The following is a 12,516-nucleotide window of genomic DNA, read 5'->3' as shown; positions in this document are numbered from 1 at the left end:
GGTCACCCTGTACTGCCTAGAAAAGAACCATCATATTGCCTCAAAGAACCTAATAGTGATTCTCTGAAGCAGCTGATACATGAGACTCAAACTTATTAAGAATTTTCAGCTCCAAATGGTGAGCTGTACAAAGAAAACAGTGGACGGTATTACCGCCAACTTATTTAAGAATCAGAGAGTCAACTTTAATCGCTGGTTATTGTAATGTGTTTCTTAACACAGAAACGTCACTCACTGCTAGAATGTTAAGAAGACACACTTTGTCGCCTCTTTTGCAGACCTCGTAAAATACTTTTTTCATAACAAACACAATTTATCCAGCAACCTTCTTCTTTCTTTCTTCTCATTATTTCAAGCATAAAACTGTAATAAAAATGAGAAAGAAGGTACAATTTTCAAGCACTCCTGAGACTTTAACTTGTTGATTAGTAGCCTGCGGCGCAGTACTAAACTAAGGTATAGGTTAGTAACAACGCAACTGTTGCGGTTTGAACAGTTTTACTGGTTAGTTTCACCGCAATACTTGTGACTCGTAAGGATATTGTTTTCTAGACATCTAGCAGCTGTGGTAAGTACTACGGAACATCACTGGCCCAAGTAGTTCTCAGAGTATCCGCTAGATCGTAGGAGCGTTCAGTTTTGTTTCGTTCTGTAACAAAGCCCTACATGTGGCTTCGCGGGAACCAGTAGTTTTACCTCTTGCTGTGACATTGAAACCCGTGTTAGAGGTTATGTTTTTGTTTTTCTCATGTGATTAGTCTGATTTACTAAAAACCTAATTAGTTTTGTTGCCAAAGGCTGGCCGTAGCCATCTAAATGATGATGAAATACGCAAGTTCTTTTTGGATTCGGGTGGTGAAGGCGAAGAATTCGATAGTGATTTATTTTATTTATAGTGATAAATTAAAAATTAAAAATTTTTTTATTTGAATAACCAAAATAAAATACTCAAAAATCCAAAAAATTAAAAAAAAGTTAAAAAACTCACTTTTTGAGCCATGCACACTAAAAAAAAACTCACTAATCAACAGGTTAAAGGAGCCTTTGTTGTCCAAATCAAGGTGCAAATGGATCTCTCCACTAACCTTCTTTGGAAGTAATTATTGTGCCGGCTTCTTTTGATTCTGATATTGTGTGAAAACTGTTGAGGTATTTATTTTTTAATGTACTCCAACTAGAGTAGTGCTGGAATTTTGCAATTGTGTAACCAATTAATTACCATTTTGTGTTTACAGTCACTCACTGGAGAAATAATGCCATTCTTGGTGAGTGGGAGCCACCTCACACAAAAAGACAATCATCCGAGTGCAATTGCTGTGTTTTTCGAGGCCCTTGCACATTGTAACCCACCGGTGGCCATGAAAACGTAAGTTAATGATAAAATTTAATCTCTTTGCTTTCTAGTTGTATGGTTTAAAATTTATGTACAAATAAACAGTTAAAAAATAATTATAAGTATAAAATACTTTATTAAGAAAAATTGTTTAAGCTTTATTAGAATTTTAAAAATTTGTATATACGGGTGGACCTTGTTCATGAGAATATTTGTTTGCTAAAAGAGTTCCACAACTAAAATTATATTAATGACATTATGACAAATAAGATATGCCTACTACTAAACTAAACATTATAGATCTGTTTGTAATTGTAGTGCTACAGATACATAACTACATAATATTAAATTTATTTACGTGGTTGATGAATGGTGAGGATCTGGTGTTGTGTGATGTGTTGAAGCCGAATCTCGAATCCAACTAATCTTCAACATAAACTCGGATTTAAAAATTGGTTAATGGGTTTCGGCAATTGAATCTGTGGAAACTTGCCATGTTTTTAATTATCTTTAATTACCATCATAACATGTTTTTACCATCTTTGTATTTTTAAAATGGTAAATACATAACCTAATTAAATAATTATCTTTCCATAGTACCATTATTCTGCTGTGTCGATTCACGCATGACAGCTGATCGGCATTACAAAAATTACCGATTATGAAAATTTAATTTTGTTGTACTTTGTTTATAAAACCTGTAGATAGATTACCTAATTAACAAATAATCTGCTTTAGTAAATAAAAGGATATTTCCAATGAATCGATTAACGTTTCGCTTTGGGATTGTAAATAAAAAAACCTTAATGCATTGCAAGTAATAAAGTTATATATGAAGATAGAATCACTTTCAATATTTTCTGTTTTCAGACCTCATATGGTACTAAACCTAAGAAAAAATAACAATATATGGTTGGGTTAATTATTTCATGACTTATCAGTGTGGTGATGTCTTATCTGGGGAAGTCTCACAACCTGTGGCACCGCATGACTCTGACTCTGGAGAAGATAGCCATGGAGCAGAACCAGCAGTCTCAGACCAAGGCCAGAAGAGATCCTGTTGAGTGCTACGACTTCGAACCAGAGGGCACTCCTCAACAGGTAAATAATAGAACAGTTCTTTGTCGGTGAAATATATTTGGCAGGACAAAACAATTTTGTTCTAATACAACTCTAATAGTAACTTGAATTTACTATTTCATAATTGATTAATAACAGTGTAAATTGTTAGGTTTTTTAAAATGGCAAAATTATGTTTAATTTAAATTACATGCCATTTTAAAAATGGTGTTAAATATATTTTAGTGTGTGTTGGAGAGGCCAAGCTCGTATGGAGCTTACTCTTCCTGTTTCCTAGAACCATAAAATCTATGAGGTGATCATATTTAGCAGGCTAATGAGATGAGTTGGCACATTAAAACAATATATGATCTGTTCCAACCTGTATAGATGTGAGGGCTGTTTACTAATTGTGTTGAATACCTAACAAAGATTAGTATGATGATATATTATAATTTATTGAACATTTATTTTATATTTTAAAAATTTAGTTATTCTCTATTGTAGAGTAATAGTCTAATAAGATGTCTGTTTTTTTTTAGTTTCTTACACTACATACATTTTTTTAAATTTTTTTCGTGTATTTTTTCTTTTATTTGTTTGTACATGTTTCATTGTGTAAGTATTTATTAACCCTTTGAATGCCACAAGGCAAAAAATTTAGTACAAAAGAAATGCACTAGCAACTATATTGCAAGTCATATGCGAAAAATGCCAGGGAATAATAAGAAGTATTACCGGGCTTCCGGAAAAAAAAACAATATATTTTTTTTTTATTTTTCATACTATTTTTATGAAACAGGTATTAAAATGTTTGTAGAAACTTGTATTACAATAAAATGTTACAAAACAAAATAAAACAACATAAAATAATATTAGTTTTGGCATGTCAAAACCAAAAAATGTATAAAGCAATTTTTATTTTTTAGTTTTTATTTTTTTTTACAAATTAATAAGAAACAATTTTACCATGGGAAGAATTTTTTAAATATTCTTTATAACATTGTTAATGTGAAAAAAAAATAATGGTTAACTTTTTTATATAATTACTATAGTTACATAACAATGCTTGAAATTATGTACATAATGAAAAAATCATTTTTCAGTACCGGTAACACAACACTAAAACAAAAATAATTAATGCATTACTTACATTTATCCTTTGGTTCTAAAGTATATCTAATATATGTTCTTCATATTTTCCCAAAAAATATGTACACACACACACACACAAGCGCGCGCACGCACACGCACGCGCACGCAATCACGCACACGCACGCGCACGCAAGCACGCACGCACGGGAGATACCAATTTAACAAAATCATTTTAGAGATCCTAACCTCAAAACGATGTAAACACAACCATGTGACCGAACGTATTATTTTAGATATTACGCATACTATACGTAGCGAGTTGTTTACGCGCCAACGATGTTACGCGCCCGGTTGATCACCGCCAGCTGTTGTTGCTTCTATTATTCTGTGATTTTTTTAACTTCACTAATATAAAGTACCATGTGAACTATTATTTATCTATTGCAGGATAGTTAACAAATAAAACAATATTGGTTGTGAAAAGAATTCATGAAAAATAAAGCGTTAAAAATTACGATAACAGACGGCGACGATGGATCGTCGCCTGGCACTTTTCGCACAGTAAGTCGGCGACGATCCATCGTCGCCGTGGCACTTTTCGCAAGGGTTTTTGGCGACGATGTATCGTCGCCGTGGCACGCAAAGGGTTAATATTACCAAATTTTTATTGAGATTTAACTTTGTGTTTATTATATTTGAGTATCTATAAACCAGGTTAAAGTAATTATTAATATTTTGTTAGAACTTATTGCATGTATAAACAATGATTAAAATATTAAATTAAAGGCAAGAATGAATATATAAGAAACAATATTATTTGCAAACAAAATAAAATGGATTAAAAATAAAATTGCACTAATTCTCCATCTCTGTCAAACGTTTTAAGAGAGAGGCCCATTGTAGAAATGGCCAATATTATTTTTATAAATACTCTGCAGCTTGCTGATAATACGTTACAAATGACAAACAATAATTTTTTGACAACAATTTGTACACAACATAGAGATCAATAACCTGTACACAATACAGATCAATAAACTGTAAACAACATATATATATCAATAACCTATACGCAATATATAGATAAAAAACCTGTACACAATATATAGATCAATAACCTTTGCACAATATATGGATTAATAAACTTAAGCGAGTTTAGTAAGGAAAAACTCAAGATAATGTAAGCAGAATGAAAAGTTTGTGAAAAATATCCACATTTTGTATGTGCTTGGAAGATACTGATAAAATTGACTATGTATTTAAATAAGAAATTTAATCCACTGCTTCTGTGATTAGTCCTGGTTAAGTGTCCTAACTCTTTATATCCCTTGTCACCTTATCATCATATTTCTCAAGTACTGAATTTTAGTTTGTGTTTAATATTGTTAAAAAGTGTTTTCATTTTTGTTTCTGTTTTATGAAAACATCACTAAAATAAACAGAAATCAAAATTAATTGTTTAAAAAGACTTGGTGTAAATAATGCCATAATCATTGAAAATGTTGTTTTCCAACCAGACAATAGATGTTGTATTATGAATTAACTAAAACATCTTCATGTTTTAAAATATTTTAAAAACATTTTAAATAGCAGGTTATTTACAATTTATACTATTACACATGTTATAATGTTGTAGAGCATAATGGATAATCTGGCAGAAATGTACATGACACTGAGAGAGGAGGACATGTGGTGTGGTTTATGGCAGAAACATGCCAAGTATCGTGAAACCAGCATTGCATTGGCATACGAACAGCAAGGGTTTTTCGAACAAGCTCTGGGAGCATATGAGCTTGCCATAGGGAAAGGGAGGCAAGACTACGCCACGAATCCTTCTCCGCTCAGTTTGATCAGTGAACAGAAACTGTGGGAGAAACAGTGGATCAGGTAAGTTTTCCTAAATAAGTTGTTCATGATCAAGGCACAGTACCTGCTATACATCCGTGTTTAACAGAGTCAGTTCTCTTCTCCTAGCTTGTGAACAATATGTGGTAGTTGAGGTCAAGTTTTTTTTTACCTGTTTCGGTACAGAATATCATGGTTATTTTTAGAAACAAAAACATTTTTAATAACCCCAAGTATCCTAAGAGCCTTAATTATTCATGAAAATTTTACCTGCTTACAAGCTGTGAGAGTTTCAGTTAATGTTGAATATGTCTGTGTCACATTGGTAGCGCCAAATGTAACGGTTCCAATTACAATGTATAATGGAGCCCTAGTTATTGGACGCCAAATGTTAAGGTTCCGTTTCAATTGTAGATTGATTAATTTACTAATAGATGTAATGCCGGTTAAATCATTTATTTAATTTTGTTATGTGTAGAAATTAATCTAAACTTAAGTGTTCAAATCTACATCTTTAAATCATAAGTCTATATTTCAATCATGAAAACATTTAAATTTGATGACAATAAAATACTGTCAAGTTTTTCTAACACATGAAACATTATTTTTTTTATTTCATTAATAATAAACAGTATCAATATTGATTATGTATGTTTTGAATTGTAGGTGTTCAAAGGAACTCAACCAATGGGAGCATCTTCTAGACTATGGTAAAACAAAGAACCACGTAAACCCATACTTGATTCTGGAGTGCGCTTGGAGGGTTCCCGACTGGAACTTGATGAAAGAAGCTTTGAACCATGTGGAGAGCAACTGTCCAAGTGATATGTTGTGGAAAGTGAGTTTATACTTATGTGTACTGTACAGAATTTCTATTGTAGTCTATTGGGCGGTTTATCAGTAAGAGTACCCTAAAAAGTTAATTTAAAAAAATTTTAGATTTGGTTTTTTTGTGATTTGGGTTTACAGCAGAAGTGTTATATAAAATACTCAATTAAAAACTTTAGAAGTATTTTGTGTATTTATACAGAAATTAATCAAATCATACACAAAAGTTATTATATTTACAAAATATGTGTATAAGATGAAATATGTAGTATTTTCTCATAAACATACTAAGGCACACTCTAGGTACAAGTTAGTAATAGTACACAAGAAATATTTGATGGTATGAAAGGCGAAGAAAGAGTCGGGTACTCAAAGTGGAACATTGCAATCGCGGCACATCCATGTGGTGTCCATCTGCACAAATGGCATGCTCTCCTCGGCTTGTCGTTCTTATCTGTAGCAGGGATGTTGGCAGGAAAATGCCGGCAGTGAGTCTCAGAGGAGCATATCAGCCAGAAATTCATCTGAAAGTCTTTCTCACACCATTTTACACACTCGGTAATTACACATACACCCACGTTTACATACTTACGGTAAACACAACAAAACGTTTAAAAACAATCTGGTCAACTGGTAGTGTAAAAGCGAGGTTGCAAAATGTATCTAGTACAAAAGCATAAATAGAACTAGCTGATTACTTGAAACAACTTATTGAATGCTGTCTTATGGCAGTAAATTGGGTCTAAAAGAAATAACCAAAAGAGCAACCACAATCTAGTGGGAACAAAATACTACTTGAAAGTGTTTTTTATCTATTCCTTTAGATAGCGTACATATTTAGGCAAGAGGTTATTCATAAAAAACATTTGTGAAAACTGTTTAGCATCATATCGCTTCCCACACGGCTATTGGGATTTCTGCTGGCGGCACGTAGTGCACTCCCAAAATCGTTTTGGAATTACTAGTCAGGTTTAATTAGTGTGTGATTAGTACTTAAGTTAATTTTGTCTGTAGGCCTAGCCTAAAGTATAGGCAGTAATATATACTGTCTGTGGACTGCAAATTTATATATTTGGAAAATACGTTTAGAATAAAAGGCAGTGTACGTTTTAGTTGCTCATTATCTTATCAATTGTAGCCTTTTTTGTACATTTGGCTCTCAAACTAGGAATTGGTGTAATCTATTTGACATAACATGAAGATAAACTCCTGTACACTATAGTCAGATTGGATTTTGTAAAAATGTATCGAAACAAAATTGAAAAGTTATATAAGACTTTTTAATTCTGATAACACAGGATAATAGTTATGCAGTGATGATACGTTTTTGCTATTAAAAGGCCTCAAAAAATAGAAAGTTATACAATATTGGTCATTGTGATTTTTCAATATAGTGATTAAAATATGAAAAGTCAATATAAGCTCCATCTTCAACATTACATATTTTTAAATTAAGACTGATCTGATTGAAAAAAATTTAGTAGAGTAATTTTAATAGTATGTAATTTTATTCATTATAAGTATTGGAGATGTGACAAAAATTTAAGCTTTTGCAAATATCTAAAATGGACCACTATCAAAATCCAAATATTTAAGTCATAAAAAAGAATTTAACAGATTATTTGTTTTTAATTTCATTTAAAAATCTATGATCTGGAGGTGTTTGGAAAATGAATAAATATTTACAATCCCAAAACACAAAAAGGTTTATCATGGCTAGTAATTGTTTTAATATAAAAAAAGTTAGAAAATATTTAAGTTAGGAGATGTTTTACTTTCTTGATCACTATTTTTCGTAGAATTGAAATTTGGAGCTGATTTTGTTCTAAATCTACTTATTACTTCTATTTAATATTAATTGAATTCTTTGTACCAGTATAATGGGCCTTAATTAGGATGTATTAAATTAATGTAAAACCGTGGTGTTAGGTAAATCTTTACAAAGGATTTCTGGCGATCTGTCCACCCGATGAACAACACCTACAGTTGGTGGAGCGTCTGGTGAAGAACGCCAGTGCTACTTGCATGCGAGAATGGCGTCGTTTGCCTCACATCGTGTCTCACATCCACTTGCCTCTCTTGCAAGCAGCTCAACAGGTAAGGATAATCTGTAGTTTGACTGTTGTGGAAATGAATTTGTGACATATCCTTTCGGCTTAGAAGTAATGGCTTTGAACTGAATGTCCAAAAGTATTGGTTATTACTTTACAGCTAATCAAGTCAATATTGTTGTGCTCCATGTTTTACTGCAACTGAAGCAGCTGATTGCAATGTTTTTGGAAATTATATTTTTATGAAGCCTTTCGTGTCCAAGGAACACAACTTTTATTTCAGTTATGTGGGTCCGATAATGTCCTTGAACACAAAAGGCTTCAAAAAAATAAAATTTAATAATTATTTGAGTGTTTGTTTTAAAAGTATTATATTCCAATAAGAAGAAGCTGGTAGAATGTAGATGAATAATTGTTATAGATAATGGAACTCCAAGAAGCTTCCCAAATTCACCAAGGTATTTTGCACGAACGAAATAACACTTTCCAAGATATGAAGGCTATTGTCAAAACGTGGAGGAACCGGCTCCCCGTGATTGCAGACGATTTGAGTCACTGGAGTGATATATTCACGTGGAGACAGCACCACTACCAGTTCATACTGTCACACTATGACTCCCAGCATGACCAGGTCAACAACAGTCAGAGTATGCTGGGCACCCATGCTTCGGCTCAAGTGAGTACAGTGTATTTAGATAAGAATTTCTGACATTTTGTTGTTTGTATTGAAAATTATATTTTGAGAACAGTTTGTCGTCTTCTTCAGGTTTCAAAACCTAAGACTCAAGATTAAGGATGCACACAATCTTAAGTATTAAGTTTGTACTCATGAAGAATACAGACACGAGTTTGTTTTTTCTACATCTGTTGTACATGATTAAAATATCATGTCCATATAGACATGTGAATTATCAACTTAGAGACTAGAATAAAGCTACACATATTCAAGTTTCGTGTGTAAAATCTAATAGATAAAAAAAGATTATTGATTTTTCTCGTAGCAATTGTTTGAACTTCAGTTTGAAATTTGTGAAGTTTCTAGTAGTTTTTATGGAATTTGGTAAATTATTGTAGTGTTTCACACTTTTGACTACAAAAAACAACACTTTGGCAGATTCCTGTTTATACTGTGATCTAATGACATTTCATGTCTGAAACATGTGGTTAATACCTTATCATCTTTTGTATTCTATAGATGTAAGAAAAACTAACTGAATCTTATTTTGAGCTTGACTATTCAGCATCCATTTTGACTTTTGTTATTCACATCTTACATTTTCAGCTTAGCTCCCCAATACTCTATTGTAAAGCTTAATCTTAAAAGACGATCTGTCATTTTAACCTTGTGCCGTAAAGTTGTAGGTTACATTATATTTTTGTCTTTCAGGCCATCATCCATTTTGGGAAAATTGCTAGAAAACACAATTTGACCGGCGTGTGTCTGGACTCTTTATCAAGGATTTACACAATGCCGAGTATCACGGTCGGCGACTCTTTCCAGAAGATCAGACAGACAGTTAAATGTTACTTACAAATGGCTACGTTGTCCGGCAAGAATGAACTACAAGAGGTATACCTAATAGAATAGAATAATGTTTATTGTCATTTTACAAAATGCATTGACAAAGTCATAAATACACCTAAGTGGCATAGTCAAAAGAGATATTACTATAATATATAAAAATACTGTACATATATTTTAGATTTGATGTTAAATAAAACATAATTCCAGTATACAGATAAAAGCTTTAAACCACTAGACTAACAAATTGGAATATACAATTGGACAATCTAGAAATATATATCATTAATACTAAAAAACTCTGAAAGTTCATAAAATGGGTTCTGTATTAACCAGTTATATAGCTTAGTTTTAAAAATATTTACAGAATACTTATTAACTAGACCTATTAATTTGTTATAAATCTTTTGGGAAATTAAAATATGACTGTTGGGTTTTGCTTAGCCTACAATGTTGCATTACAATATTATTTTTATTTCTGGTATTATGGCTATGTAGATCTCTGCTAAAAGTTTGAGATTGAATATATTTCATAATGTATAATACTGAGTCAAATATATATATATATATATATATAGGTTAATAACAGTTTGCAATTCAAGTTTTATGAAAAGTGGTTTGCAATGGTCCAGTGGTTGTGCTTGTGCTATACATATTTACCATAGTTGTGTATAATCTTTGAAGCTTATCTTCATCTAACCAGTTATTCTTTGTATGGCAATAGCTCAAAGAATAACTAAGTAATGTGGTTGGTATGTTGAAATGCAGAAATGGCACTTCTGAATCATGTCAAATTGTGCAATCTGCATTTTGTTCACAGCAATACAAAAAAAAGAATTTTCTTTTAGTTGTGGTATGTGATTTTAATTCAGACGTCACAGCACATCACACACATATACGTTTATGTATATTCATTACGTTTGTTTTTTTCACAACATAAATTCAAGGAGAAAAATACTTGTAACTGGTATTTCACTTATGTATTAACATATTCAATTTACTAAACTAAAGAGGAAAAAACCTATTGATATTTATAGATTGGAATTCCTTCTTTTGATTGGTACCAAAAATATATTGGTAACTATTATAATTAGGAAATAGACGGTTAAGCAACATTATGCGTGTTGCTTCATCAGTACTGGTGTAAATGCAAATATTGCTATTTACAAATTACGATTGTCCTTGTAAGAAACATGTGACTGGAAAGACATTACTCTAAGATGTTTAATTTGTACAACATCTCTTAAGTTCTTACTGAGAAAAGAAACTCTACCTATTTTATTAGAAGCCTTATTGATACAAATTTTTCAGTTTTGTTAGAATCAACTTATATATCAGTAACTATACTGGGATAGTAATCTGTATCTAATGATACCCAAAAAATATTAGTTGTTTTTAATCTTTATTATGAACAAGTAAGTTGAAAAGAAAACCGATTTACTATACTATCAGATGTTTTATATGGAAGTTGCAGAGTTGATGTGTTTTTATGCGTAAAGTTATGTATATATTATATACTTGTATCATCACCGTAATATAAATAGAAACCATCAAAAGCCCTCAACGGAGTGTATTATTTGACCCTCTGATCATTACTGTTATGATGCAATAAGTGCAAATTTCTTAAATAAAACATCAAAAGAGATACAGTAAAATTGCATTTCCTGGTACAGCGAGAAAATTGTTTGTACCATGGAAGAAATTCCTCAAACAATTATCATATCTTCATTAACAGTTCCAAATATTCTTGCTCTTTCTATTTTTATTTATGTTGGGATAGCAAAATTGTTCTTTAAACAATGTACCAAGTTAATTCAGATTTGTAATTAATTTAAGAAGTTTCAAAAAGTCTATCAAACAAATTTGGCTGATAAAGTCTGGGATGTGTTTTTCTCACCTTTTTTATATTGTATATTGGAGCTACTTCTGTAATTTTAAGCTCTCATGATCATCACTATTGTGAATAGTTATTGAAAATCAAAATATGAAATTCACTAGTATAATGTATACATTTCTTTGTCGTGTAATTTAAAAGCCAGTGGTAATCGACTCATTCATACATATTGACTCGCGAATGTCTTTTTGGCATGGTGGCACATTGTTAATATACATGATTGGTAAAAACCAATGTAGGTTTAACAAGTGCACGGCGATGGCTAATTTCCAGCCTTTTTTATATGCCATTGAATATTTTAATAACAATGAAAAAAAAAATTAATAATTTTGTTTATGTTAAACGTTTTAAGTATAATGAGCAAAGAATATAGAGTTTGCACAACAAATTTATTTCATTATTTTCTTTTAATGTTTCTCAGTGTACTAGAGGGGTACCCAAAAAATTAATTCACTTAAAAAAAATCAAGCAATCATACATGATAGTCTGAGATATTTCTTTAAAGGCAGCTCATATTTAACAAACAACCAAGGCAGGCAAACAATAAAAACGCAATAAGGCAATGAATAGCAATGTGTCCCCATCGAATAGCAATTATGAAAGCCCGGTGTGTACCTGATCTGGTACACAACACCAGTTGTGAAAATCACGTGTACTCAATGAGGTGTACACATCGTCATGTTTGTGTTAATACTCTTTGGGATATTTATGTGTCGGATTTGTAATTCATATAGTCAGGTAATGTAGTTAGTTTTCTACCTATCTTCACAGACACTCGACTATTCAATTTTTTGAAGGTTTTATAATTTTGTTACTTGTTTCTCAACAAATTGTTGGAGTCATGTCGAAAGTAAATTACAAAAATAATACTAAAACAAAATTTAATTTT

At 31.6% G+C, this 12,516-nt stretch overlaps 1 protein-coding gene across 1 annotated transcript in view; it reads left to right on the top strand.

The window, feature by feature from the left end:
* Window positions 1–12,516, top strand: part of LOC124361819 (transformation/transcription domain-associated protein) — a 117,777-nt gene that overhangs the window by 77,432 nt on the left and 27,829 nt on the right. Inside the window, 7 exon segments of the mRNA XM_046815815.1 lie at window positions 1,236–1,366; window positions 2,275–2,434; window positions 5,124–5,374; window positions 5,999–6,170; window positions 8,090–8,257; window positions 8,633–8,887; window positions 9,599–9,781. Coding sequence (XP_046671771.1) covers window positions 1,236–1,366; window positions 2,275–2,434; window positions 5,124–5,374; window positions 5,999–6,170; window positions 8,090–8,257; window positions 8,633–8,887; window positions 9,599–9,781 — 1,320 coding nt within the window.

Source organism: Homalodisca vitripennis, chromosome 5, assembly GCF_021130785.1.
Source record: "Homalodisca vitripennis isolate AUS2020 chromosome 5, UT_GWSS_2.1, whole genome shotgun sequence".
Taxonomy (NCBI): domain Eukaryota; kingdom Metazoa; phylum Arthropoda; class Insecta; order Hemiptera; family Cicadellidae; genus Homalodisca; species Homalodisca vitripennis.
This window is presented reverse-complemented; position numbering and strand designations above follow the sequence as displayed.